This window comes from Clinocottus analis, unplaced genomic scaffold (genome assembly GCF_023055335.1).
Source record: "Clinocottus analis isolate CAN_PGR_092001 unplaced genomic scaffold, fCliAna1.0.p SCAF_11, whole genome shotgun sequence".
In the NCBI taxonomy this organism is placed as follows: Eukaryota; Metazoa; Chordata; class Actinopteri; order Perciformes; family Cottidae; genus Clinocottus; species Clinocottus analis.
The window spans coordinates 7903712-7926224 of NW_027175832.1; the positions used below are offsets into that span (position 1 = coordinate 7903712).

At 42.1% G+C, this 22513-nt stretch overlaps 2 protein-coding genes across 2 annotated transcripts; one reads left to right on the plus strand and one right to left on the minus strand.

Annotated features, from left to right (window-relative positions):
- Positions 1-1215: 1215 nt before the first annotated feature.
- Positions 1216-5170, plus strand: LOC137781017 (kelch-like protein 40a). The gene is made up of 6 exons (XM_068569508.1): positions 1216-2424; positions 2524-2684; positions 2901-3008; positions 3502-3687; positions 3905-4054; positions 4802-5170. Exons 1-6 carry the CDS (start codon positions 1303-1305, stop codon positions 4911-4913), a joined length of 1839 nt encoding a protein of 612 aa, XP_068425609.1. The 5' UTR covers positions 1216-1302; the 3' UTR covers positions 4914-5170.
- A 2035-nt stretch (positions 5171-7205) lies between these two features.
- On the minus strand, positions 7206-21824 carry LOC137781023 (vasoactive intestinal polypeptide receptor-like). Its single transcript, XM_068569522.1, has 13 exons — positions 21667-21824; positions 20110-20203; positions 18976-19089; positions 13905-14014; positions 13711-13808; positions 12422-12551; positions 10580-10733; positions 9611-9671; positions 8682-8748; positions 8509-8600; positions 8157-8286; positions 7525-7566; positions 7206-7397 (listed from the first exon to the last, which is right to left on the minus strand). The coding sequence occupies exons 1-13, from the start codon at positions 21724-21726 to the stop codon at positions 7206-7208; spliced, it is 1344 nt and encodes a 447-aa protein (XP_068425623.1). The 5' UTR covers positions 21727-21824.
- Between the last annotated feature and the right edge of the window lie 689 nt (positions 21825-22513).

Sequence of the window (22513 nt, forward strand, 5' to 3'; positions counted from 1 at the left end):
ATTGTTTAATGGATAATTTAATTTAATATGAATATATTTCACACCTCCCTTCAGTTGGACAATGAGCTTTTTCAGTTAACTTGAGCCTCAAAGTGTGTGTGTGTGTGTGTGTGTGTGTGTGTGTGTGTGTGTGTGTGTGTGTGTGTGTGTTAAATTGTGTTTAGTTGGCCGTTACAAAGAGTTTAGCCTCCTCATAAGAGTGGCATCCCCTGACATTCTTATTTTCATCTTCCTTGTCCTATCCTCTATGTAAACATTTACGTGGACCAAGGCGTTTTTATCCGATTAAACGGATTAGTCAGACGTAGAAGCAATAACAGATATTCCCTGTGTATGTATGAGTAATAGTGGTGGACCTAATCTTCCACAATGTTCTTCTGGTTCCCCACTGGACTTCTAGCTTGTGCTGTGTTGTTTATCACCCTGGGCATATCTCTTGCTTGAATGATTAAAGTGGTTACACATATTCCACAAATATAACATGATATTTGAGCATGTATCATAATGTTGATTGATTCCATATGTGGTGAGAAAGGAGACTTGAGATGTGTTGGACCCGACATCTCCATCCATCTGTTTTTCTTAAGGCCCTCTCTGGTGTGTTTGATGAAAGGGCACATTTAGTATATCACACATAATCATTACAAACACCTGTGTCAAGTGACGTGGTACATGGTGAAAGTGTGTCACTTGCTGTGTTTGTAACCTGAGGAAGGTGTATAGGGACGCTGTGAATAAACAACACATTGGAGTGTTGTGCCCATGTTTGGAGTTTTTTTTTGTTTATTCCACTTTCTGGTATCAGAGGAGATCTATGATATAAAATGCTAATCTTCAAGGAACTGCGGGTGCTTATACCATGTACTGTCACCATGTACACCATGTACTGTCCTGTCCCTCCAACAGGGAACTGCTTAAGTCAGTGTGGCTGCAGTGTATTCACTTTCTCGACCAATAATGGGTCAGAGAGTGTGAAAGCATCAGCCTGTCGGGCTGCCTGGTGAGACGTTCTGCTGGATTTAATACACCGCCACCTCCTTCTTAGCCATTCAGCTGTTTGTGGGAGTATACATGAGGCAGGAGTGGAAGGGTCCAACAAAATGGATTCCTTAGCTTTGTGAGGCCTATAAATACGCCAGAGTGACTGACAGTCACGCACAGCTGCAGCCACCGGCCAGCCAACCCAGTGAAGACTACCCACAACGATCGGAGCAGCTCTGTGCACGCTGGCAGTCCTGCTCTGGTGTGGGGAGAGAGTAGGGTGGCCACAAAAACCCAACCGGGACGAGGAGAACGAACAAAATGGCTGCCCTGACCATAGACCCGGTGGAGCAGCCTCGCATGTACCAACAGACTCTGCTTCAGGACGGACTTTGTGACCTCCTGGAGAATGACAAATTTGTGGACTGTGTCCTCCAAATTCAGGAGCAGAAGTTCCCCTGCCATCGCTTGGTTTTGGCCGCCAGCAGCCCCTTCTTCAAGGCCATGTTCCTGTCCGACCTGGAGGAGAGTAAGAAGCGTGAAATTGTGCTCAAAGACGTGGAGCCGGGTGTAATGGGGATGATCCTGCGCTACTTGTACACCTCGGACATTAATCTGACAGAGCAGAATGTCCAAGATATCTTTATGGTTGCCAACATGTACCAGATCCCCTCCATCTTCTCAGTATGTGTGTCCTACCTCCAAGAGAAGCTGGTGCTGGGAAACTGCTTGGCCATCTTCAGGCTCGGTCTGCTGCTGGATTGTCCCAGACTTGCTCTGATCGCGAGGGAGTTCATCTGCGAGCGCTACCAGGTCGTGATCAGGGACCAGGACTTCCTGCAGCTGGGCCCGAGCGAGCTGGCCGCCATCATCACCTCAGACGCCCTCAACATTGATCAGGAGGAGCAGGTGTTTGAATCCCTGATGGACTGGGTCAGACATGACGAGACGAGCCGGGTCAAGGACCTGCCCGAGCTGTTGCACTGCATCCGCTTCAGGCTCATACCTTGGGATTACTTCAAAGAGAAAGTGGAGCGTCACCAGTACCTTCGGTCCAGCCAGGACATAAAAAAGGAGCTGGATCTTGTCAAAGATGCTTACAGGGGGCTTCTCCCAAAGCCCAGCAAGTCCAGCAGTAATGGGGCAGAGGGGGGAGAAGGAAGTGAGGATGAGGACGAGGAGGACGAAGGGTACCTGCCGGGTATACTCAACAACAACCCTCGCTTTGGGATGTTTGAGCTGGATCTGATACTTATGATCAGTGACACAGGGACTGTGGCCTACGACCCAGTGGGAAATGAATGCTTTGTGGTCTCCAAGTCGACAGAAATCCCCAAGAACCACTGCAGCCTTGTGACCAAGGAGAACCAGGTGTTTGTTGTCGGAGGACTTCTCTACAACGAAGAGAACAAAGATGAACCATTCAGCTCCTACTTCCTGCAGGTAGTGTGGCCCTTTTGTGACATGAAAACGGATCACTTTTTGCTTATTCTCTCTTCCTTGCGCCTCTCATTCCTCGCATGTCATTGTTGTCATCCCCAGTTTGACCCAGTGAGTTCAGAATGGTTAGGGATGCCCTCGCAACCCAACCCTCGCTGTCTGTTTGGCCTGACTGAAGCTGAAAACTCCATCTTTGTCGTCGGAGGAAAGGAACTGAAGGAGGGCGAGCACGCCCTGGACTCAGTCATCATCTATGACAGACAGTAAGTGTAAATATCAAATTGAATACGGAACCTGACGAGTGATTTGTTTTGTATTTATTATATTATTAAATGAAAACACTCAGATATTGCAAGGGAAGTCGTCTCTCAAAATCACCCAATTCAGAGATACATGGTTTTGCTTGGACCACAACGAAGAGTGTGTCGATTCACGAGCTTCATTCATGATGACCTAACATCTTTTTTTTTGGGACACAGGTCATTCAAGTGGGGAGAGTCGGACCCTCTGCCTTATGAAGTGTATGGCCATGGAACTGTGTCACACAAAGGTCTAGTCTATGTTATCGGAGGCAAATCTGAAAGCAAGTATGTTATCATTTGATTAAACATAATGCTTGTATTTCAATATGTGGCTCTATTGAGAAAAGTACCTGTATGAAAGGTTAAAGTACATGACCTTAAGGAGTCATAATGTATTCCTTAAAGCTCCATCTCTCATTTTGTAATGGCATCACATTGGATATCACATAGTAAGAACAATCAATATTTAAAGGGAGACTCCAGTGATTTAGTATTGTACTTCTGTAAAGTTAGGGTAGCTCACAATATAAAGATTTCAAAATAATAATAATAAATATCGTCACAATTGAAGTTGGATCATTAGAATAAGTCAAGCTCCAAAAGTGCTGTATCCTAAACGTCCCATCATGCAACTCAACAGCATCTTTCATTGGACCCTTCCTGCCTCCGAAGTGACCCCTTCTTTTAAACTCCACACCTCCAGTGTATGACATCATCAGGGCTTTTCCGGTTTTATTGTTTAGCCTCGTTAACCCACTGTTTTACATGCGTCATGCAGGAAATGCATGAGGAGAGTCTGTGTCTACAACCCCACTAAGTTTGAGTGGAAGGACCTGGCTCCCCTGAAGACGGCCCGCTCCTTGTTTGGCATCACTGTCCACCAAGACCAGATCTTCGTGGTGACGGGGGTCACGGACAAAGGCCTCACCAGCTCTGTGGAGGTCTATGACATCGCCACCAACAAGTGAGAGAACAGTTTTATTTATATGACCCACTCATCTCTTTGTCATGAGGTGACTCATCCGTCCACAGCAGTGAAGATGACTCATCGAGCAGATTAAAGGGTTATAAAATGGCACTTGTTGCACTGCTGCATGTGGTTTGTAGTATTGTAACAGCTTTGACATCATGATAATGTGTGTGTGTGTGTGTGTGTGTGTTATTGTCGTGTTGTGCTCCAGGTGGTCTGAGTTCACAGAGTTCCCTCAGGAGCGCAGCTCTCTCAATCTGCTCTCGATGGGAGATTTCCTGTACGCTGTGGGGGGCTTCGCCATGATGCCCAGTGAAACCAGTGAGGAGCCCGTCCCAACAGAGATGACGGACATTTGGAGGTGAGAGCCTGGTTGTAATGTTTGAAATGAACATGTTTGAATAATGTTAACAACACACAACGAGAAATCAGATGCTTCACTCAGATTAAGATCAAATCTTCATCTCATAGACTTTGCCCAAAGGAAAAGCACAGGTTCAAAGAATACATTTGGTGGTATTCTAACTATTAACAAATCCTATTAAAGACAAAAAAACACTATCAATTGATTGACATGTATTATCTGTGACCCGAAGCTTGATGTATCATATCCCTGTAACGTGGAACTCCACAGAGGGAATTCCTTTCATACTCTCTCAATGAATGTGTGTCCGCAGCTGAAAATAGATTCCCAAAAATTCGCTATCTCCTGTTTTAGTCATCTCTTCTAAAAACTACAACGCCTTTCTGTTTTAGGAAATGACTGAGTATTTTTAGAGAGTAAAGAAAAAATTGTTATAACCTGTTTTAAGGATTTACATCTTTAGTGAGAACAAATGGACTTGGGGCTGAGTGCCACAGACAATGTAAAGTATTGGAGGAGAGGTCTGTTGACAATAAGGAAACTAAAGATAAACACGAGATTCATAATATGTTACAATAATGGCATTCCACTTATATGCTCCATTTCCAAGGAGCTGGTACTGAGCGTGTTGGCTCACTCTTACTGCCACAGCTAAATGGATCTGAACCTTTATTATTGCATGCCATGGTATCTTCCTCCAAAGGGTACCAAACACTGATATATATATATTTCTGTTTCTCACAGATACGATGAGTCTGACCAGTGCTGGAATGGGATTTTGCGAGAGATCAGCTACGCAGAGGGATGCACTATTCTTCCGGTGCGCCTCAACACTCTGCGCCTCACCAAGTTATAACTGAACTGAACTTTTGGAGGTGCCCGGAGGTTAACGCGTGGAAGTGAACAAGTGCACTAGTTGTGGACATTGGCTTAAGGGTACGGAGTGTTTCAGGGTAATGAGCGAATTTGGTTTAACAGCAGAGGAAGACAGACACATCTTACACCGAAATTAAGTTTAAAAATAGCCAAAATGTTGATTTACATTGTCTTTACATTACATTGTACATCTGTTTTTTTTGTTTCACTATTTCATAAAATTCCTTTCATACCTGCTCTTTGCTTCATTTAAAGCGGAAATAAAGGAAACGGGTGATGGTATTGCTGGAAGCGACGTGTCTCACTTTTAGCTGAAGCGACACGGAGATCCACAGTGCAAATGGTTTTATTCATCTTCATCTGACATTTTGTTCAACAACATTTTTACAGCTGATTCCACATACTGTACAGTATTCACACAACATGCACATGGCAACAAATGATAGACACTTAAGTGGCGAGTTAGGAACGTTTAAATGTAAACATGGATTTCCAGTTGACACCTGAGCACTACAAAGTCTTTACGAGTCTTTAACACAAAACACATCATGAACCATCATGAATCATATATACAGATTTATAGCTGTGTGTGGCCATTACTCTGAACTGTAACCAACTGACTGTAGTCATTTGGTTACAGTTCAGTTTGACGCACACTGGCACAGGACGAAAGTAAACACCAAACTCCAACATGACTCCCGACATGAAACGTGACACCGTCACTGCCTGTATAGTAATGTGTGAAAAGGTATTTTTTTTGTTCATTTGAGCACGAGGTGAACTCAAATAAACGTTTGAAAACATAGATAAATAGTTAATAGATTAATCTGGCGTCTGTGTGAGGCAGTGCTTTGAGTTTAATGCCGGCCCGCTAACATGTTCACAATGAGCATTTTTAGTTTAGCCTGTTAATAAGTATTACATAGACTCAGAGCGCAGCACAGGCTGATAAGAGTGTTGTTAGTTTTGCAGTCACTTGTCATAAATCTTTTGATTGAAGTTAATGAATGTCTGTCCATTAAAAAAAAAAGGCATCGAGTTGATGATAGAAACTTTGACCAGTTGGTGGTGCTAGATAAAAAGTCAGAGGATTATAAAAGTAATTAAATCATCCTCTGGGGACAATAAATGTCTGTACAAAATCTTATGGAAATCCACTTTTTTGTTAGATATGTCCTTCCGGACCAAAGTAGTGGGTCGACTAACAATAATGACATTTATTAAATCTGTAAGTATAGAAAAGAACACAATTAAAAAGCTCACGATCAAAGCAATGGAATGAAATGTCCATGCAGTCCACGTCAACGGAAGTCAAGCAGTGTGGCCATATATTTACTCACAATCGTGTGTATTGTGGACTAATACCGCAACACATCTGGTCCATTAGCCTCAGAACTAGTAAAAAAGGAACGTCCGCCTGTGCACTTAGACAAAACTAAAAGCCTTTGTAATCTGAGATATATTTCACAAGCGGGAGCTTCAGATGCTCCTCTGGAATGTTATCCAGCAGTAATTCAGCAGAGTGTATGCCCCCCGTGTAAAACTGTCACGGACAGGATAGGGACGTTCTGGTCATGCTACAGAGTCCTCCTCTACGACTCGTGTCACTGTCATTGGCGACGTTACCGTTGGTCCCCTCAGCAACATGAGCCATTAGGTTAAGTGCTTGCAGTCCTCTTGTGTAACACGCCCTTTTAATAAACATCTTGCTTCTTTGTCTCCATCCAGCTATTGCTTAACATCTGATTGGAAAATGCTGGCCAAGAGCTCCATTTCCCTTTTATTCACCTAGTGGCCATGAAGGTCTTTGTCCCCGCAGTGTGCTGTTTGCGGGTTTGTTATGAAGGACTTTGTTAATGATATTCTGAGAACTGATATTCTTAAAGCTATCCAATTGGAGGGTTGACTCATGTTATCTCAACAAAGCTTTATCTTGTAGTAAAAAAAACTTGTCTGTTCGCCTAAATGAAATGTTCTTTTTAAATTCTTCACTTTTTAAGGAAATCATTTAACCCATTTACTAAATAGATGTTGTGTCCTGTAACTTGTTCCAGACGCATTTTCCGCCCTTGCGAGGAAAAACCTTGGCCACTTCTTTTTTTGTTGACAGGTTATGGATAACGTTACAATGAAGAAATATTAGCGTCAGTGCTAAAATGTCACATTAACCTTCAGTAACCAAACATCGACTGCAAATGCAGGAGGGAGCGCACGTACCATACAGTACCCAAATGATACAAAACAGAGAGGGGGAGTGAACCGTAGATGGGCTTCAGATGGCAGAGAGGTGCTCCTGACACTCAGACGCCCGGCGAGTCGTGGGGCTGCATTTGGTCAACATGCTGATCTGGGTGCTGAAGTTGTTGCCGCTGCTGCCTATAGAGGGCTGCTGGTACTTGGTGTCAGCACCCAAGAACCTCTGCAGCATCCATCTGCGCCACTTACGCTTAATCTCCGCCTGTACCTGCAAGGAGAGGCCAGAGGGAGGACAAACAGGATGAAGAAGGGGGATGCTGAGAGGACAGGGAATGAAAATTAGATTTTGTTGCATGAAAGGTCATATAAAAAAGAGTTTTTTAAAATCTACTTACCTCGCCATTCAGAAAGCAGTACAAAACTGCAACAACAAAACCCTGAAGAAAAGAGAAGGAGATCAAACCTATCGCCCAATAACAAAAAAGGAAAGAAATACCAATGCGATAACGCAGCTGGGGAAACACTCAAAATGTTTGCGTATGAATAATGACGGTAAGATTAGGACTTCAACTTCAGGCCCATGCAGGAGGTTCATCATTTAGATCTCTGGGAAATGTTCCCGGGAGTTATCATTCTGAGCTAAAACGGTTGCAAATTAAGAATTCTTTCCATCGCTTGGTTTCCATCCCTGCACTTAGCTCTCAACGTTCACATTCAATTTAATACCCAGTAAATCAGCGGCCTCATTATTCAAGCATATCAAATCAAACATGTCAACTAAACAAACCACTCACTTGCTTGATGAGACAAACCATCGTCATGTTCCCAGGCTGGTTTCATGTAACTTTGATGCAAAGAATCTTTTTTTTTTCTCTGGTGCTATATTTGTGACACAAATATTTACCCTAAGACACAAGATCCTGTAAAGACGGATTAGGCACTCAATAAAGTAGTGCCGCTTCTATCTGACATTTGGAAAGTTGATAGATCGCTAACTTACTCCTTGCACGCTGTGACGGGACGTTACCTGAAATGACCCTAGAATGAGGTCGAACACCATCCTCACTTTTCGGTGGATGTGATCAGGGATGAAAGCAAAAATGATGTAGTTTATGCCAAAGAGAGGTATCAACAGCAGAGTGGATTTAGCCAGCCTCCTGAAGAGAATAAAAGTAGAACAATTTGAAAGTGAAGAGAACATTAATGTTCTCTTTGTTTCCGAAACATTTGTTCCTCTGAACAAAAGTCTTGACTCAACAAAAGCTCAAGCTGTGCAAGACAGCTATGGTTGCAGACAACAAACATAACAGCAGAAATTCATTCAGTGTCACTGGATAAGAGATGCTTTGATAGAGATGCTGTCTGCTCTGAAAACCTACGAATACTGATTCGATTCCTTTCTTCCAATGTCGGGGCAATTTATCTTCTGTCGCAAAATCCGGATTATACAGATGAAGAGGAAGAAGTTCACCTGTTGAGAGAGTGAAAGACGGATTGCTGTGATTGCATTCGGAGGAGCTGCTTATGAAATGTGGCGTCGCAGGTGACTCACGAGTATGGTGACCAAAATAGGTGTTTTGATGATCCACCACGGGCTGTCGGCGATTATATCCCAGCATCTGTCAGGAGAGATGAGAGAGTGAATACAAACATATTCCCTCAAAATAAAAATATAAATTAAGTTAGAACAAACCCAAAAGGATTTGAATAAAATCCCTCTTGTAAATGTTCACAAGCTCAAATATGCGGCTCACTGTGAGTGTAAGACGCTCTAATTTCCTTTTCTCTTGGACTTTAAACGGCGGAGAACAGAACAAACGAAATATATCGTTTTAACTGTCTTGATTATTGACTAGTAGAGTATAATAAATTACAGCCAATGTGTGACTTCAAAGTAGCTTAACCTCACTGAATCGCATGAATTCCAGTCACTGTGTTTGCTAACATACTCTGCTAAGCTAGGCCAGTCACCCTTTAGGCCAGTGCTCGTAACTTTCTCCATCACGAAGGGTAAGTGAGGACTGCTTCACTTATGTGGGATACCAAATTGAATTACCATCAGGCCAGATAATCAAAATGCATTTTTCAATTACAATAAATGGGTTGGAGTGGGTAAATGTAACGTTAGCTCAGGCTAGCTGTGCCTCACTAGCTAGCTTAAACCTATTTTTCTATTCTTAAGCCTCTTCTTTTGAGGAAATGACACATTACTAACACATACTTTAATAATTATTACATTATAAAGCACATTTCATTTTGAAAAATATATAGATGGCGCTCCACATTTATGCTTTTAAAGATAGTGTAACCATAAAACATTAAAGGCGTACTACTTTGCATGTTGCAGATAAATGGTTCACCAGCACAGACCTCCACTGAGACCAGCTATGTCGATAGGGAAATGTGTCTTTTTTTAAAGCCGTCGTACTAATAAGTAACATTAAGAAACAAGATTATAGTGATGACAAATGATGAACTCACCCAGGATCATTTAAATAAGCCTTTGTGATCACCCACGCTGAGATAAAGATGGTTGGAGTGCCTGCAAACAAAACATAAACACAATTGAAACAGAATTTGTTGTATATTATTTTAACATCAAAATGATATGTTTCAGTGAGAAACTATCAATTAGGCTCTGTCTACCATTTTCAAACAAACATTGACTCCACACCCCCAAGTATGACAAAGAGCCTTGAGCATGTGTGCGCTGTTAATCTTTTGGATGATTTCATAGCTAAAATTATATTGCATTTTGGATATGCTCATCATTTCTAACTGGACTCATATGTGCTCTGGGCCAATATTGGCTCTTCCTAGGTATCTGCAGTTAAAGTCAAAGGCTTGTTTCCATTTCCCTGCTGGCAGACACAACATGTCAGTACTATTTATAGATACTTTATTGCCGTGATGGGACATCAGACATTTGGGGAATGGTGGTTCAAAAAACATTTCAAAGGCAAATAACATTGGGATTGTAGGACTAAAGTAAGTCTTTTAAAGAGGAAAATGTCAAATACTGTCATGAATTTTCCAAAAGAGCATCCGTGTTGCCAAATCTAGCTTTCCATTCACAATAAGAGTTCAAGTCTAAATTGACAGACGTCTTAGTTCAGAGTGGAATTATTTTTATTCACATATTAGGGCTGCCACATGGCAAGGATTCGCTAAATGACCAATGTTCCTATGAAGAGCCTCAAAAGCATGGCAGGACACTAAAACGGCAGGGAAGCGTACTGGCAGCTGCCTGCTGCTGCTAATCTAAACCTGGCAGCAAGACTCATCCATATGCAGATGGAAAAGTCACAGCATTTTCTTGTGTACATATACAAACCTCTCTTGTGAATTCACATATCCTCATGTGTGTTGTGGCTGTTGCAATCTGCTCATGAAAGAGCCTGCACTCGCTCTCCGTATTCATCAACGTATAGTATAGCGGCTGGTACATACCCCAACCGATTAGGATGTACCACCAGAAGTACCTCCTCTCAGAGAAGAAGGAAACGGCCAACAGAGTGTGGAGATAGAGGCCCTCCACCAGCAGCCAGAAGTAACTCGCCATGACTCCATACTGGAAGAAGACCACCACTGCCCTGCAGCTCACCTACAGGAGAACCAGGATGTCAGTGGCTTATTGCATTTCCAGTGACTGTAGATGAATGCAATCACATTACACTTTAAGCGGTGAAGACAAATTAAGCTGCCAGTGGATAAGGCTGCGCAGAGAACACTTTTAGTAAATTACTCTGAAAATAATATTGATGACTCACTTAGGAGGAAAACATTCGGTCAATCTTCAACAGCAGCATCGAGGAAGCAATCATGATCACAATTCATTTGAACGAGACAAAATTCTCTAACATCCAGACTAATTAAAAATGCAATAAAAGTGAATTTCAGATTCATGTTAAAATTCTATGTCTAAAAAAGATGGTGTTTTTGGTCACTGTTACATTATGAATGATGTTACATTGCAGATACAACAAGTACGATCAGCACAAAGTGTCACGGACACTGAGAGAAAGTAAGCAACAACCTGTTGGCATGAATATAAAACGTAAAATCCCAAAGACATTTATTAGGGAGCACACACTCTTTAAGTTTCTTGCATGTCTATGATATTAACCAATGCTTTCTTTCAATTTAAGTTTTCCAACTCTTTAGCTGAAGCCAACATTGTTCTGCACTCTCTGCCCTGTTGAGCCAAGGACGTTACACCGAGGTATCCAGGACTTATAGGAAGGTGTACAGGTGTTCATTAACAGTTAATAAAACCTGACAAATCTATTCTTTAAAATAGACCACAATCCATGTCTACATGGAATTTGGTTCTCAATAATGTTAATCTAATTTTGAATGCATTTTATTTTCAGCTGGTTTCACTATGGCTGTTTATACAATATAACTATTTTCCCAGACTGAGTAGTTTTCTGCATGAATAGTGATCTTACGCTAATCTTGTTTGTGTGTAAAATTGGTTCCTTTTTTGATGTGTTGTTTACTACAAAACTTTTTTGTTTTGTTTAGGAACAGTTAAGAAGAACAGCAGCTGTGTTTGGACCGGGACAATCTGTGTACCCCGAGGGGGAAATGATCAAAGTGAGCCATCAACAATCAGCTCTTAGAGATAGTAAAGGTGGTGATTTACAGTCTGCCGGTCTAATCCTCTGTGGTAATAAAGTGGTTGATTCAGCTCGAGCAAGACCTGAGAAAACACCACTGACGTCAGTGTATTGATCAATCAAATAACAATAACATAGCTTTATTATCTGGAACTGTGCCTGATCCAGTGGCTTATCTTACACCTCCACTCTCATGGAATTTTGAAGTTGTTGCAATGGTCATGTTATCGAGTTGAAGTGAGCAAAACAAGATATCAGAACTCCAAATGGGATTTATTGACAAAGCTCTCTTCAGTTCAGGCCTAATGTTTAGCAAACAGGAACTCTCACAGGATCCTGCTGGACAAATCAATTAGAAAACGTCGTCTGAGGAGTGGAAGGAACTTGGCAAACACTGCTACACCCACAGGCACTTGAGCACCCACACGTTATGTAAACTCAGAGACAAAGCATCAAAGTCAGTAAATAATTAAATTGAGTTTGCTTAAACTTAAAGGACAGAACGTAACAGCCTCTTATACATTAGATGGATGAGTTGAATTGATCTATGCAGGAGTTTTGATGATGCAGGGAAGAAAATCAATAAAATGTGCGACTTCGCTAATAAAATATATTGTTGGCGAGTGTGATGCAGGCGTTCAGGAGCACAGAGAGTTTACAGCCTACTCACAGGTGACTGGCAATTGTCTGTCTCCCCGACGTCATACAGAACCACGTCCTTGATTAAAACTGCCATCGCTTTCAGGATGAAGGACACAAACAGGTGCATGTGGATGTAGTTTCTTGTGCAGTGCAGCTTCCTGCAAAATGAATGAATCACCGGTTAGATGCAACACGCACAACTCTCTTGATAAATTTCCCTCTGATTAAAGATCTCAAATGAACGGTTTACGTGACCAATCGCAAAAAAACCCATCTGATAAAGCAAGCAATCAGGATAAAAATATTGAAAAAATATCCACCAGATAACTCACAGACTCAATTAACGAGGGAAAACGTTCACAGAAGAAATGTGTATTTTATTTAGAGTAGTCAGATAATATGAGCATGGCTATGGCCTTGCAACGTGGTCCTACAGTGCTGTGCTGTCATTTCAATGTCAAGTTCCATGTAATTTTAAAGAAATTTTTGAATTGGATGTAGGAGGTAGCTTCCGAGGAAATATATATTTATCTTGCAAAAACAAGTGTGAAACATCATTGAGATTTAGCACAAGGGGGTAAACAAGAACTTTCTTTTTTGCAGAGAAAATGTCCCTAATGTAAATCCTCTCTCCTGGGTGTTCTCAAACAAATGCCTTCCTGATGAGCTCATGATTCGGGGTGAATTGCATGAACCCATCAAGCAAGTCCTCCCAGCAGGACGGGTGCGATGACACACAGCAGCAACCAGCTGTCTGAAAACAGCGTCCGCAGCCGAACATAAACAGCCGACGCTGTTTGCATCCTTTGCCACGGCTGGAACGTCCAATCCACTGGCTTTCTATAACCCCGAGGTGTAAACACATCCCATGTTGTTTAGCCCGGAACACACAAACACTCCAAGTGGGAAAACACAACCAACTGAACCGACTGGGCTGTTTAATAGTAGCCGTGCACGCCTGCCACTTAAACTCCTTTTTGATTAGTGCAGTGTCAAGCCAACATTTGTGCTCACTTTCCTGTCCCCCTACCCTACGACTGAAGGCCAAAAGGGAGCTGTGAGCAACAGCAGCCCGTCTAAGTAGTTTGACTTTATGACTCTTCGCTTTGTTTGAGAACTGTTGCAACGGTCGATAATGTCAAATTTGGACGGCTCGTCCCACAAAATGGGGCAGGGTCACATTAAAGTGTGAAAAACACTATAAAACCTCTATAAAATGCAGGAAGTCTGGGTTTTTATCACTCTAAATGATGGAATAAAGGTGTTTAATTGTCTTTACGCAGGGTCATTAAGTAGCATTTGTATGGATCTCCTTACCGAAACAGACACAGTATGATGATGGCGATCGTCAGAGAAATGAGGGACACGGTGTGACCGATGGTGTAACCCACTTTGATAGCGTTGAAGAACTGTCCCTGTGAAAAGACATTCAGTAAAGCTCATCTGAACCGAGTTCGACATCTAACATGAAGTCTCAGCACCAGCACACGGGGCCAGAAGAGTTGTCATACCGACGTGTTATCATCCATGGTGTTGTTGGGGTTGTATTCACAGTCCATTATGTAAGAGTCTATGCTGATTGGGCTCCAGCCACCCTCAGTGCAGGTCTTTGACAGGTTACCTAATGAACAGAGAGAATATTCAACATTACTCTTGCAAGAATACAACTCATTGCTGTGGTCGATTCAGTATGTTTCAACCAGAATTCCTTATTTATATAATCACAATTAAAATATGGTTTGCGTGTTGGGAGAGGGGGACTGTATGAGCCACAAGGCAAACCTTCTACATTTACTCCTACTTAATTATGTGACACTGAGATGTATGTGTCTCGCTGGAATACTCCCAAATACCAAAGGGAAATGGAAGGAATAACTGAAGGGGATCAGTCGTCCCACCGGCTCAGACATGCCGGGGCGGTTCCCATGTGTACTGGCCCCCATCTGTTGCTGAATTACTACACACACAGAAGGAGGCCAGCAGAGACATATTTTTACTCTGGCCTGCTCAAAGGGGCGGAAGTAAAAAGGCCCAAGTTCATTAAAGTGACCATAAAGAGAGGAGAGAGCATTTTTATCTGAGAGGAGATTAGTAGCAGACAGAACAGCACAGTACAACAGCCTAAAGCTCACTAGAGTACAGTAAAGTACGGTATGGGAGAGTACAGTATAATTTACAGGAGTATAGTACAGTATAGTAGGCTAGAACTCCAGAGGGTATAGCATACAGTAGACTTGCAGTAGACTCTAGTTTACAGTGCAGTAAACTAGAGCTCAATAGTGTACAGTAGAGTAGAGCGCAGTAGAGTAGAGCTCAGTAAAGTGTAGTAGACCAAGGTTCAGTAGATGAGAACAGTGTAGCGCTCTCGGGATCAACTCTACAGTACAGTAGAGCTAATCCAGTCTTTTCATTAGTACATGAGAGAAAAGTAAAGTAGAAGAGGGTAGAGTTCTACAATAGAGTACAGTTAGGTCCAGCTCAGTAGACTAGAGTAGACCTCTGAGGTAGAGTAGAGCTCTGAGGCTTGAGGAACAACATCGTCCTATGGAATATGACTGAATATTTGGATTGAATGAAAGGATACAGAAACCAATTAAAACAGTTCAACGCGATGATGTAAGGGCTTGGAGGTTTTGTTGCGTCTCATCCCGCTTTCTCATCCCATGTCTTCTTTTTCTGTCTCATATATCCATCTCTACAGTGAAAATAACTTTCCTGTCCATCAAATTAATGTCTTGGCATTTCAGCCTCGATTGGCCAAGAAATTATTTTGCATATCAGACGATCATTTTACCATTGGATTGTGTAGTGCCATATGTGCATGTGTTGGACAAAATGTGAAGCAATTAAAAATATTTCCCCTAATAACTGGAAGAAAATGGGTCAATGTTTAGATGGGACACTAATCCTTATTTAGATTGAAAACCCTTCTTACAATATCCATGAGGCATAATCCTGTAACCAGCGGTAAGAAGCCCAGATTGACCTCTTAGTCCCTTATTGTCTCTTTCCTTATATCCTTTCCTGTCATTAAAGAAAAGGGAGCCGAGTGTGTTGGCGGAAAAATTAATCCCTGCACTGAATGCTGCTATAGAAATCTAAATGTAGGACATTCCTCACATTTCGCAATCGTATCGCTCCACGGCCACTATCAAATCAAGACCTAGTTGGGAAATGATCAACAATCCAAAGTCTTAGAATGTTTTGGCATTAAAATATGGTCCGCTCACAAATACCTGAGCATATTGCAGAGAAGATGGAGGCTTAGCTTCCTCAAACAACATGACAGCACACAAAAGAGAAGATAAGCCCTCGCTGTTTCAGCCCATGCCACCACTGGATTTGGCTTGTTTGAGGGATTGCCAGAAGAATGCTTTCATCATCCCCCCAAAACATGACTGCAAGGATTTCCAGTGTCATGCACGACATTGAGGAACGCTCAAACGAGTTAATCACCCTAATCAACATTATTTTCATTTTAAGAGTAAAAAAAAAAAAAGGTATCCTGAATTTTCTGTTTTAAGTCAAATGCTTTATCTTCCCTAATTATACATTGGATGAAGATTTACATCAGTATGCAAAGATTAGCTTCAGATTTACATCAGTATGCAAAGATTAGCTTCAGATTTACATCAGTATGCAAAGATTAGCTTCAGTTCAGCTGAATATTATGGCATGGAGGTGAAATCATTGACAGCCAGGAACTCTGTCACTCTGTGCTTGCATAGAGGGTGAGTCGTGTGCGTGTTATTGAAAGAGTGTAAGACCGAGGTCTTTCAGGTAAAGAGTTCATGAGAATGACAAACTCTATCTCAACTAAATTTATGACCTGAATCTCTGTGGCGCCACGTTTCGTAATGCTTGTTTTTGTGCGTGTGGGTTTTAAACTGTAACAGCTTCCCAGAAAGGACAACTTCTTGAAAATTATACATCATGTTTCTTTGACGTTTCAGGATTCTGAGACCTTTTCAAAGTAAAATTAATGAATAGTGGAAAGCACAGCAGTCAAGCTACACAAACAAGGTTGTTTTTCTTAGTTCCAGCAATGTCCATATTTTTGACCTGACTGCAACTGTATTTTTTTTTTTCAATTGACAGAATCCCAGACTGTTCATCATCATCCCTTAAGTATTTCTTACCTGACCTGAGATCACAGCAAGATTAACCATGCGACCTGCAATTATTATTTTTTTTAAATTACTCCATAATTGATGTCATGCACATCAGTGCAGCACAAGCTGCTTACAACCCCATCTCTTACTTTCATGGCCCCTTCTGCTTCATCCTATTCCCTGCACAGTGGAGGCGTGTCAGTGAACTTTCGACATGTTGGTGAAATATACCTCTTCTGCCGTCAACCCCACAAATCTGGTGATTCCTTATGTCTTCCTTCTCTTATCCCTGGGGTCCTCTCCCCTTTAGGGTCACACTATCTCCCATCTGGGTCACATCACAGTTTCCCAGAAAAGCTCTCTCTTCCGCACCGAGCCTTCACAAGCTGATTATAAATCATATGTTTAAGCAGTGGAGGGCCATCAGGGCCTGCTAAGCCTCCACTGCTGCCCGAAACAGAATCACAAAGTTATAGCTATTTTACAATTTGATTGTTTTTCACAAATACATTACATGTATTATATATATTTTTTATTAGCTTATTTTCTTATTGTACACCTTTTGTCTTCCTCTGTTGCTCTGCCTTCACGGTGCGACAGCTGATCGACTCAGACTGAAGGCCTGGGTATCAAACCCACGGCCCGCCACTGGGTTTAAGTCCCTCTCATGCCCCGAATATGACGGGGAAAATACTTTCTGGATTACAGGCGCAGGAATACCCTCTCCATGAGGCGCTCTGGTCTAGAAGCACCACAATCACTTCCTTGTGAAGGTAGAATCTGACAGACCTATAAGAGTTAGCAGACAAGTTTAAATGTGATACAAGAGGTGGCATTGCATGCTTTGCATTTTTTTTAAGCAAAGCTACACTTTAAATGCAACATTTAACATTATGGCAAGTTTTAAAGTTGTAGGCCTGTAAATGAACACGTTAACAAACAATATATGCATTTGCCCAACACAAATCAACATCTGGTGGTTTTGAGTCCAAGATTCCCTCTCCATTTAACTGTGTTTTAGTATCTGTCTCTATGTTACTGTGCCAAATGCTACCATGTGACCATGCTACAGTAGCTGGTTACTAGCTGTGTCTGAGTGGTTTATCCCTGCTTTTCTCTTGGAAAAGGCTGCCAGCGTTGTCTTGAAACAAGGTTAAAGTTTGTGGGCGGGAAAACCGAAACAATATGCGCTAAAAGGGGCTAAAAGAGCTTTTAAAAAAATTTTAAAAAATTAAAAGGCTCTATAGACCTGAATAACTGCCAAGTTTGCGTAATTCTACGGCTTTGTCCCCACAACTGACACATGGTAGTCTACACATAGCCTTGTGATCCATTCTTACTAAAAAAAATATGACAAGTACAGCTCATTAAAGAACTATAGCCTCACTGTGGGTTTTTTTCAAGCTAATTAAGATACGTCCATACATTTCTCAAAGCACTAAAGTTGAAATTAAGGCCTGTCTGCCAGCTGCATACAAATATATAACTATACTGAGGAGACTCGGGGTGGTAATTAATGGAGATATACAGGAAAGTGTAGAAACACACTGCAATTCAGCTGATAAATCCTCAAGAGGGTGGTTCCTCTTACCTCCCCGTGAGGCTTCTCATAGATTAAAGGAAGACAAATAAACAGAATGTCTTTGATGCGTTAGATGAGAAGTTGTTTGCACTCAGCATGTGTTTTCCGTTTTACTGTGTTCTTTGTGATATATGAGTTTGGGTGTCAGGAAAGAGATAAAACAGGTGATCATAGACCTGAGTGGCATCATGAGAATGCGCCACTATGACGCCACTCTGTGCACTTTGTAATTCCTGTTTCTCAGACACTTTATCTGTCATTCTTTTAAATATGTTCGTTACATTTACTTCCTCCATGATTGGGCATGATTTACATTCAATGTACAGTTTAAAGTTAAACTTGGACTCAAGGATATGGATCTATCACCAAGATTTTGTTATAGCTTTTTTAACAATAACAATAAGCTAAAAGGCAATAAAACGATCATCAGAACTGAACGGGAACTGAAGCATTGACACATATTCATTTGATCCTTTCTTAATATGAGAATATTGATGGAGCAGCTTGGAACAAATCTCACTGAGGTGTTGAAAAGAAGAATGGATACATTTATGTATCGTTATTGAGCATTAGCCAGCGTCCGCTCATTGGCTTATTTGTTCATTTACACATTCATCTTTCATCATCACGTTTTTAATTTGAACCACCAAGAAACAAGTGTCCATTTATGTCGATCAGTATGTCTTCCTTATGTGTAATCACGTCCAAATATGATCTCACTTGTTCGCCTTGCCATCCCTCCCCACCTCTTTACTCACACACACACACACACACACACACACACACACACACACACACACACACACACACACACACACACACACACACACACACACACACACACACACACTCACACTAACTCATGCCATATATGAACCGGATCCTTACTTGTGGAAACGTCCCCGGAGAAGTAGAAGAGGTATTTTGGGCAAGGGATGGTGACCACCTCTCCAACGTCAGCACCAGGCCAGCAGGTGATCTTGTCCCATGTTCCGCTGCAACCTGACCGAGAGAGAGAGAGAGAGAGAGAGAGAGAGAGAGAGAGAGAGAGAGAGAGAGAGACAGGCCAAAAAAAGGGTGTGTTCTAAATGGTCCAACATGGACACCATGATCCATGATATCAACATAGACCAGCTGTGTATTGAACCTTAAATGTCTAAAGCGGTGGTGGGACGTCTCCATTTCAGTGACAAACACCAACCTGCCTCGGGGTTAAGGTGGAGTACCGGAGTTCCCATGGCAGCCAAAATGTGTTCATGTGTTCAGCTGTCAGCGGGTGACCTGAGTTAACACGCCGCCAACATGACTAATAAAACAGTTCCTACGTTACACACCGTTATTTGATTTCAACAGACCGCTGCGACTGTCCACAGAGATCTCTGGATGCTGACGGCACTTTCACATCCACACCTGCTCATGAAATCATATGAGAACTTTACCAGCTTGGTATCTGCGTCATTCCCTGGAGGGTTTGGCAGCATTTACCTTTGATTAAATCTACAGGAAGCACAATGATATCTAATTTAAAAAAAGATGGAGTATTTAATTACTTTTTTCCAATATGTAAAAAGTAACCGGAGTCTCTTGATACATGCTGGTAGGATCGAGGGAGTTTCAATTCAAAACGAATGCAAAAGAGGCCCAATGAAGCACAATTATCTCCGCGTGGAACCTAATTATGTGCTGCGTGCTGAAAGGATGCAACACGCCACTTAGCAACATGTGATTCCATTTACTGCAACAATAAATTGAAACAAACAAATCAGCAAAGTGAGTTTTGATGTTGCTGGATTGTTCTCTATAGCATTTCATATCAAAGTAAAGTCAAATGTGATCAAGTCCAAAGTTGTCTGGCAACAGATGGAAAACAGTGTTCAGGGAGGTTTTTGTAGTGATTAAAACTTTGATGTGGATTAGGCAAATTCTGATAAAACATAGTTGCAGAAAATAAAGGCAAGACGAACACACACACACACACACACACACACACACACACACACACACACACACAAACCCACATACCTGTCGTCTTGTTCTCAATCTGAGCCTCACACAGGTCCCTCTCCTTCTCTATCTCCTTCTTCATTTCACACATTTGGCTGTGTGTTGAAAACACCTGCAAAGGGGAACATTTCACACACGTTCATCTGCATATCTCTGCACAGTGGCATTTGAACGCTCAGATCATTTGTCTATTAGTGACATGTTATGAGCTGTGCTGTAGCGGGCGCTCTCGATGGCGCCTTACACGTCTCCGCCGGGGTCTCCCTGAGATGAGCCCCGACCCCGGGCCACCATTAATCTCTCCACCCCCAACACACACGGCGGACACAAAATCAATCTTTTGACTGTGATTCAGCCATCGCATCACTCATATTTGCATGTGAGGTGTTTCGGTAGGTGGTTCAACGTTGCAGCTGAATCCACGATGGGCTCACCTTCAGAGAATGTGCGGGACTACAAGATTTATTGCTGGCTTTCAGGTGGAGGAGTCTCCTCTTTGTGGGCATTAATCAGGCTAATACTATGAGGCTATTATTAGCTATATGACGCTATATTCTCCCCCCCATACAAGGTGACTCCCGCATTATGATTTATCTCACTCCGCAGGCTACGCCGCATGTCCTGTGCAACTTCGCCCAGCGGGGCACCTCTGGACTATTAGAGAATGTGCTGTCAGTGATGGATCAGCGCCGCCTTAAGCAGTGCACGAGTATCAGGAGAAAACTTCCTGCGCTCCATCATCGTGATCACGATCATCATTTCCACTCTCGACTCTCCCCCGCCAGCACCGACAACACATCTCTTGCTTCGCTTCATGTTTTGACACAAAGGCCCCGAAGCTCTTCGAATGGCTCCTGACCTCCAACTGCATGGAGGTCAGCACGAATCACACATTCTCCTCTGCAGGAGACAGTGGATGAGGACGCTCTGGAGACAGGAGGGCACAGAGGCCGACAAGGGAGGTCACCGCTCTCGGGACACCTTGGGACTTAGTGGTGTAAAGAGATCAGCCTGGACATAAAAGCACATGAATGTCACTGAAGAAGCGATCACAGTCTGGCCTATACGCTTTGCTTTGGTGCCAAATACCATTTCAAAGGCTACAAGTTTATGCCTGGGGGTGCTGATACACAAAGCGTAGGGTGAACCTGGCTGGAAGGAGGAGAAAGGTGCTGGGATGATGGGATGATGCTTTTTTCTTTTCTTTTTTTTTATTTAGCTAAAGTTGCTCATATTAAATGACCTGAAAAGAAAGTCACCCAAAGAAATAATGATAAAAAAAAAGCTAAATAATTCCTTGGTCCACCATTACTAACTCACTCCACTTCCCTCCACATATTTAATGAACGCCTCAAACTGGCACATGAGGTGCGCGCTGCATCCAAAACTAGAGGCGCGCGCGCGCGCCAACGTGCCCGAAGGCAACGCTTTTACGCTTTTCTTGGTAGATCTGCGCGGTCGACTTCACGTCAACATCGGAACAGCAGAACAACGTGACGCACCTTGAACACGAGCCCAAGTTCGAGTCATGAGAACAGAGTAAAAGTCAGAGAAGTGTGTTGGAGAGAGACTCACGGGTCGCAGCAGCGTGCAGGAGAGAAGGATGAGCACGCTGGTGGAAACCACAACCAACATGTCCGTCACAGTAGTTGAGGATTTACAACAACAAAAAAGAAAGAAAAAAAGATGGTAAGATAGTAAAAACAAAAACGAGTGAACGAGTGTAATCCTGCTTGCTGACTCTGTTCCAGCGCTCTGAGTGGAGTGAATTGCCCCGCTCCTGACAACCTCCTCCTCCTCCTCCTCCAACTTGAACAACCACCGAGTAACCAATGAAAGCTCCTCAGTGAACGTCAGTAGATGTAAACAGAGGGGAACTATCCATCAATTAATAACAGGAAGTGACTGACCCTTTGTTTCATTATAGCCTGTTTATGATAAGCAACCATGTTATCAAGCTCAGCAGCACACCTAAGTACAATTTGAGTAACTTGTATTTGTTCATTTTGTTTTTGTTAATTTATTGAACAGCTATAAATTACTAGTTAATTTCCAGATTATGGGACATTAAAAGTTATGGTAAAATGCTACTTTGTCAGCAATTAACAGTGTCATGTATAATAATCAACCAGAGGGGGCACTTTTCTTTTGCAGAAGCAATACCTCTTCTTTAATAACTGAAGTATATGTTATTAATGATTGTTTTTTTAATGTTTTGAATGCAGTACTTCTACACTGTTGTATTGGTACTTTTCCTTATGTAAAGTATTACTATATCAGTGATAGAGTACTATAGATGAATATGAATGCAACTATTGAGTTATTATGATTCTTTGAGTTATTTACAGACAAGGCACAATTTGAAAGAAAAAAAATGAAAGGAAAAACCTGAATAAATGTTTAGAAGATCATAAATGTGTGA